Source organism: Rhea americana, unplaced genomic scaffold (genome assembly GCF_003343005.1).
Source record: "Rhea americana isolate MKP2758 unplaced genomic scaffold, rheAme1 scaffold_21, whole genome shotgun sequence".
NCBI classification, from domain to species: Eukaryota; Metazoa; Chordata; class Aves; order Rheiformes; family Rheidae; genus Rhea; species Rhea americana.
The window spans coordinates 868,054-874,604 of record NW_028186258.1 but is presented as its reverse complement, the minus strand read 5'-3'; the positions used below and the strand labels follow the sequence as shown (position 1 = coordinate 874,604).

Genomic DNA, 6,551 nt, shown 5'->3' with positions numbered 1-6,551 from the left:
GGCGCGGCGCGGCGCTCTGCCGGGTACCGTCCGCCGCGGGCAGCCCGGGCGTGGGGCGGGACGGGGCGGGGACAAAAGGGGGGTAAAACCGAGGGGAACGCGGTGAAGTCGCGCGGCAGCTCCGCCCTGGCCCACGCGGGCGCGTTGCAGGTGCTGGACTCCCCGTACGGCCTGTACGCGTGGCCCTGCGCCGTGGTGCTCGCCCAGTACCTGTGGTTTCACCGCGCAGCGCTACCCGGCAAGAGAGTCTTGGAGGTAACTTCAGCGGCGCAGCGCTGTCCTGAACACGAGCGCTGCTCCCTGCTTTCGTTATTTAATTTCACTCTTTTCCACCTTTTCCTTAGTTTAGCTGCAGCGAGGCTTACTTCTCCTTATTACAGGTCAGCTAACAACTCTCCACTTCCCTCCCCACTTCTGCCCAACTTACATACTGCAGTTTGGGGCAGAAAGGTGAACTACACACTCACGAAAGTTTGCAGGTTGTGGTCGCGCATGTTCTTCAAACACATGCACTGGTTCTGCACAAAACAGAGTCCCCCTGTGATAAAGCAGCCCTCCTCCCCCTTGCCTCCTAGTAAAACACTTCAATATTTACAAGTCAGCTCCTTTTCCTAACTACTTTCATTTTCGTTCTGTTCCAAGTCAGCTCTAGAGTGAGTTTTCCCTTACCCCCTGGCTTCAGCCAAATCACTGTTGTAAGAGCTTCAAAGATTCCCCTACAACACATCTAGTTCGTTAGCGCTTCTAGCTGCATTCAGTTGCCTTCTCTTGTGATTCCAGATTGGAGCAGGCGTTAGTCTACCTGGTTTAGTAGCTGCAAAGTGCGGTGCCGAAGTTACATTATCAGATAGCGAAGAGCTACCTCGGTGCTTGGAGAACTGTCGAAAAAGCTGTTTGATGAATGACCTGCCCGATGTACCTGTTATAGGTCTCACCTGGGGCCGGGTATCTCCAGAGCTGCTCTCTCTTGCTCCTGTAGACATCATCTTAGGGTCTGATGTCTTTTTTGAACCAAAAGGTATGCTGATACTCAGGTAACTTCAACTTGATAAAAACAGCAAGGACTTTTTCCAAGGAGTCTAAATTTAGTAGCATTGGGAACTATCTCTAAAATGAAACGGCAGTTTTTCTGGTAGTAAGACTCTATCATTGAACTTCTTGGGGCAATTCTAGTATTAAGCAATCCTTTAACAAGTGACTAGTAAATGGAGTAGACTACAAACTGAATAAGACTATTGTTCTCATGTCTCTTACACAGATGAAGGCATATTTAGCCACATCTAGAATCCAGAGACTAACCAAGTCTTTGTTTAATCTTTCCCAAATATGCAGATTTTGAAGATATCTTAACTACAGTTTACTACTTATTAGAAAAGAATCCACATGCTCAATTCTGGACTACATATCAGGTCCGAAGGTATGTACTTTTTCCTATTTTAACTCTTAATCTAGTTAAAATCATTAACACCTGAGTTCATCAGCATCACAGCTCTATTTACTAACTACAGTATGACCCAGCTTGTGTAACTCTAGTTCTGTCACAAGACTGCAGCCATGTCTCAGCTCCTTTATCAATTTATTGAAGAATGCTAACTTCTCAGAAGCCCCAACTATCACCACACTGATTCCAAAGGACAGATTCTGACTTAGGCTGATATTAGCCAGTAAGTGCTAGGAGTATCAGAGAAAAGGCGCTAAACTAAAGATATTTAAGAACCACAGATTAACTCTGCTGTTGACTGGGAAACCACTACAAACTGCAGCTGTCCATAAAATTTGAGTTAAATTTACTGACAGTGTCTTCTATCATTACTGGAAAAGTTACAAACGTGGATTACATTTTTCACACATTCAGTGTTTCTTCCCTTCAGTGCTGACTGGTCTATTGAAGCTTTGCTCTGCAAATGGAAACTGAAGAACACCTATGTTCCACTACACTCATTTAATGCAGACAAAGAGCACTTGGCCAACTCTTCTTTACCAGGAAGACATACAATTGAAATGATGATCATCTCACTAGCAAGATCAGATGGTACTTAAGTTTATTCCACTTCTTGTTTCCAATACAAGATGTTACTGTAGCACGGATCTGCAGGAAACAGTCTGATTTGCAGCAAACCTCATACCACCTCATACCTTCAGTGGTGTTTTTTTTTTTTAAAACATGCATCGCAAAAATAAAGCTGTTCAAGTCTTCAACTATGGCTTTTGAGAAATTTGTCCTTCTCTGAGATAATTTAATAGTTCAAGTACTCAATTTCATTATGTAAGTCACTATGCAACATAGCTTAACAGCTTTACAATCCACTAGATCAAACTTACCCTTTTCTTCACAGTTGTGAATTTTAAACTATACTCATTCAGGATAAAAACCACCCTTAAAGATCAGTTTCCCAGGACTGAAACTCCTTCCTGAAGATTCATATGCAAAAGCCAACCCTCCCCCCATTAAAAAAAAATAAAAAGAGAGAGAATTTATGTAGACTGCTGCCAGCCATGCAGTCCTGGAATATACAAACTCCTCGGATTGTAGAAAAGTATTTTTAATCCTCAATCAAGCCAGATTAAGTATTCAGATGTTTCCATTTAACATACATGCACAAAGTTAACAAGGCATTACAATAACCCTTGACATATGATGGTTGAAGTTACAATTCATTTAGTATCCAACTCAAAAACCTCATCACTAGATTATCTGCCATCAAGCAGCAACCTGTTGAGTCAGGCCAAGCACACAGCAAATGCAATTAGTACTGCTCAGTGTGTATCTTCCATAACAACATCTAACAGACCTGCCTAATTTTGTTTAGTTTGGTGTGCAATACTTGTCTTACAGTGTTTTGGTTAGTCACAATACTAGTAAGTCTGTCCTTAGTAATTTAAAAGCAACCCCAGTGGGTAATATTTAGAAGCAGTAGAATGCATTCAGTTACTATATAGAAGTTAAACATTGACAGTGTAATTGCAGAAATCTTTTCAAGCTAAAAATAAGCTGACTCGGACATTAAGTTGAGAAAAGTTAACACAGAAAAATGTTTAATATTAAACTACAGAGACAGTGGGTATAGTACAGAATGTCTTAAGCAAAAGATACACCAATCAGTACTTACAAAAGAATGAACCATTTCTTTGTTAACATTACATTTCTCATATGTAAGTTCATATATGTATGTTGGTGAGATTTAACATTCTGGAAAAAATAGGGTGTGTATATCATCAGCTAGATGTGCTCACTGTATGCTCCATTATTTTTATGCAAGGCCCGGGTGACTGGAAGTGCAGTTGTCAGGCATTTTAATTAACTGGACAGCCATTTGTTTCTGCACGACAAGGCATCGTTACACTGGAGCAATCAGGAGAAAACAGGAAACAGCCAAGCACTCTGCACTGCAACACGCCACCTTAACAGCTAACCAGCATTACTCAACTGCTACACAACTGCGCCTAGTGCACAAAAATACATAAGAGAAGAGATTAGAATTGAGTCTGATAAAACAATCCTTTCAAAAAAAAAAAAAACAAAAAAATCAACTGTCACCTGAAAAGATTTCTACCAATTTGGATTTGAAGATACTATTTTAATTCAAAGTAAAAAAGCATTTACAGTAAATTTCAATTTGAAGTTCTGCAGAATTTTATTTAAGGAATGAAGACAAAATTGAGAATACTTTCTGACAGTTAGCTACTCAGCATATAATGGCTCCATGTTTCCTCAGTATGAAACTTGAGGCAGCAAGTTACCATCAGTTTAATTTCAAATAAAAGTCAGCACTATATAAACAAAAATGAAGTTTTACCTCAAATATCCAAGCCAATAATGAAATCGGTAGTCGTTCACTTCACTAAATTACAAGAAATTTGAATAACAGCAACAAAATGGCACATAAAATGTAAAATCTGCCACTTGAGGCGCAAATTAAACAAGTAAAAAGTTAGACAAAATGTTACAAAATAACCTTTTCATCAGCTGGTTGCTTGTGCCAGGGGTCTCTCCAATGGACTGAAGACTCAAGCGATCTTTTCCCCCCAAAGGCGTCCTTTATGTAGATTCTCTATCTGATGCATCTAGGTTTGAAGAAAGAAAAGTTCAGCCACATTTCTACTATGTCTTTTGTCCTGTGGATGACTTCAGGTATACTTCTAGGTGTGTTTCAACTGGCTTTGCCTAACATTGTTAGATTTTACGAATTATCAGTGCTCCACCTCCCCCCACATGTTGCTTTAATTCAGAGGCCAAATGTGAGATTCTGTAGAAGTATTTAGTTACAACGAAGAATAAACATCAGGCTGTAGATCAAACCACCACTAACTTGAATTCAGCCTGTTCATCAGTGAATTATAAAAGTTATGTAAGTTATGTAAAACTAGCACTTTGTGATAAAAGACTTAACTAGACTTTAATTAGCATTCAAAAAGAAAGTGTCACTAATTTTGCTACAATTAATCTAACTTCAGAACTAACTTAGGCCCTTTCCTTTTAAAAACAGGACCAAACAGTTTGAAGGGTTAAAGACACACTATCCTTTCCCCACCCAGTGTATCCTCAGAAGCCTCTTCCAAGATCTTCACTTGAGGAAAAACTAGTTTCCGTTGTTTTCTTGTTGCAGTGAATTTGCCACTTTTCTACAACAGTTACCTCCAGTCAGTATAATGGTCACTGAACCGATCTTCCATTATAAAAAGGATAGTGTATCTTTAACATTTAAAGACAAACCTGCTCCAACACACGCCCACAGAAACTGGTCCCTGGAGGATCAGCCAAATCAGTTAAAATCTGCAATACTGGCCAATATTCTTTTAGCAAACAGGAGACCGCAGCTTTAAAGGGGAAAATGCAGATGTTGGATAAATACAGTAAGAAATAGTCATTTTCATAATAGGTTGCGTCTCATACAATATTTTATTAAAACCAAGCCATTAATCTCTCAACAAAACATGAAAATGTCCTCTGTAGAAAACCCTTCGGTATTAACTTTGCCTAACCAATAACCGAACAGCACTGCTCAAAAAAAAAAAAAAAGAAACCTAACAACGTGCCCCATTAGGATTCACTTGGCTCAGGCTATTAACACTCTAAGTACTACCCAACACCCCACTTAAGTGCTATAATAGAGTAACATGCAATGTCTGCTGTTCCCACGGTACATTACCATTTTCCTAAGAGGATACAGCTCCTTCTTCTTCTGGAGACTTGGGAGGGCTCTTCGACCTGGATCTGGAGTTAGATTCCCTCTTTGAGGCAGGGGGAGGGCTTCTAGATCTGGACCGAGACCTCGACCTGGACCGCGATCTGGAGACAGACGAGGACTTTGACTTGGATCTCCTGGCAGACCTGGACTTCGAGGTGGAGCGAGACCGAGAGCGTGTGCGAGATCTGGACTTGGACCGACTGTAGCGGGACCGACTGCGGGATCTAGAGCGGCTCCTGCTCCTAGATCGGCTGCGACGACGTCTTCTAGGACTAAAACACAGGAAGGAGGGAAGTGCGTTAAGAGTTGAACACAGGCGGCGCAACAGACTCCTGCGACGACTTCAGCACAGGCAGGGCGGAACGGGGCCCACGTGGGCGAGAAAATGAGTATTAAGGAGGCGCCATTGTTTAGACCGAGTGGCCGGGGGCTAAATCCACCACGAGGGCCAAACCGTCCATCCCCAGAGAAACTCCATGTGCCTTTACTACTAAGACCCTCCCCACCCATAATACGCTCTCCATAAAAAAAAAAAAAAAAAAAACACTAAAAAAGCCAAACTCGGAGCAGCGCGGCATGCAGGTGCAGGGCTCTGCCCCGGCATTCCTCCTGACCACCAAAACGCGCCCGCCCAGGCGCTCACCTGCGGCTGCGGCGGCCGTAGCCGCTGCTGCTGTAGCGGCGCGGCGGCGGGCCCCGCCGACTGTGGTGTGAGTCGGGGGGGCGGCCGTAGCGGGCCATCTGCACGCGGAGCTCGCGGCCGTCCAGTACGGCTCCGTCCATGGCGTCCATGGCGTCCTCAGCGTCGCGTTTGTCGTGGAAGCGGACGAAGGCAAAGCCGCGGCTCTCCTTGGTGTAGCGGTCCCGGGGGATGTAAACGTCGCCCACGCGGCCATACTTCTCGAAGACCCTCCGCAGCGTGTCCGGGGAGGTGCGGTAGGTCAGGTTGTCCACTTTGAGGGACGTCATGCCCTCCACGTCCGGCGGGGGGCGCCCGTAGCTCATGGCGGGCAATAGCCCCCGAGGGGCGGTTGCGGCTGCGGAGGAGAAACCCGAGCGAAAGGAGCCGAGTCAGGAGGCGGCGCGGCCCCAAGTGTGGAGCGCCTCACACCGGGGAGGGGGCGCCGCAGCGGCGGCCGAACAGAGTCCAGGAAGGAGGGAAGCTGCAGGGCATAGGGGAAAGCGAGGCAGGAAACCCCACCAGCGGGAGGGAAGGATAAGGGGAGCGGCAGACACCCACCTCCGGGGTTCGGGGGCAGATGGCCTAAGGCCGGAGCAGAGACGAAGCGTCAGCAACTGCCGCCCTTGCCCGCTGCTGCGAGGAAATGAGCGGGGCGCCGCCCGCGCTCTCCTACTTAACGC

The 6,551-nt window shown here is 44.8% G+C and overlaps 2 protein-coding genes across 4 annotated transcripts in view; one reads left to right on the top strand and one right to left on the bottom strand.

Annotated features, from left to right (window-relative positions):
• Window positions 1-2,199, top strand: part of METTL23 (methyltransferase 23, arginine) — a 4,055-nt gene extending 1,856 nt beyond the window's left edge. Inside the window, exons 2-5 of the mRNA XM_085304743.1 lie at window positions 44-255; window positions 781-1,018; window positions 1,333-1,417; window positions 1,872-2,199. Coding sequence (XP_085160869.1) covers window positions 44-255; window positions 781-1,018; window positions 1,333-1,417; window positions 1,872-2,040 — 704 coding nt within the window. The 3' untranslated portion in view covers window positions 2,041-2,199. The remainder of the gene's footprint in view (window positions 1-43; window positions 256-780; window positions 1,019-1,332; window positions 1,418-1,871) is intronic.
• Window positions 2,200-3,009: 810 nt separating this feature from the next.
• Window positions 3,010-6,539, bottom strand: SRSF2 (serine and arginine rich splicing factor 2). Of its 3 annotated transcripts, none has more exons than XR_014895795.1 (5): window positions 6,430-6,539; window positions 5,833-6,226; window positions 5,151-5,461; window positions 4,715-4,818; window positions 3,010-4,065 (listed from the first exon to the last, which is right to left on the bottom strand). XR_014895795.1 is itself a non-coding variant. In XM_085304437.1 (4 exons), the coding sequence occupies exons 2-3, from the start codon at window positions 6,192-6,194 to the stop codon at window positions 5,158-5,160; spliced, it is 666 nt and encodes a 221-aa protein (XP_085160563.1). In that variant the 5' UTR covers window positions 6,195-6,226; window positions 6,430-6,538; the 3' UTR covers window positions 3,010-4,065; window positions 5,151-5,157. The 3 variants fall into 3 exon arrangements, 1 of the variants encoding a protein (XP_085160563.1); XR_014895796.1 differs by lacking the exon at window positions 4,715-4,818 and having other exon boundaries at window positions 3,010-3,444; window positions 3,957-4,065; window positions 6,430-6,538; XM_085304437.1 differs by lacking the exon at window positions 4,715-4,818 and having other exon boundaries at window positions 6,430-6,538.
• Window positions 6,540-6,551: the final 12 nt, after the last annotated feature.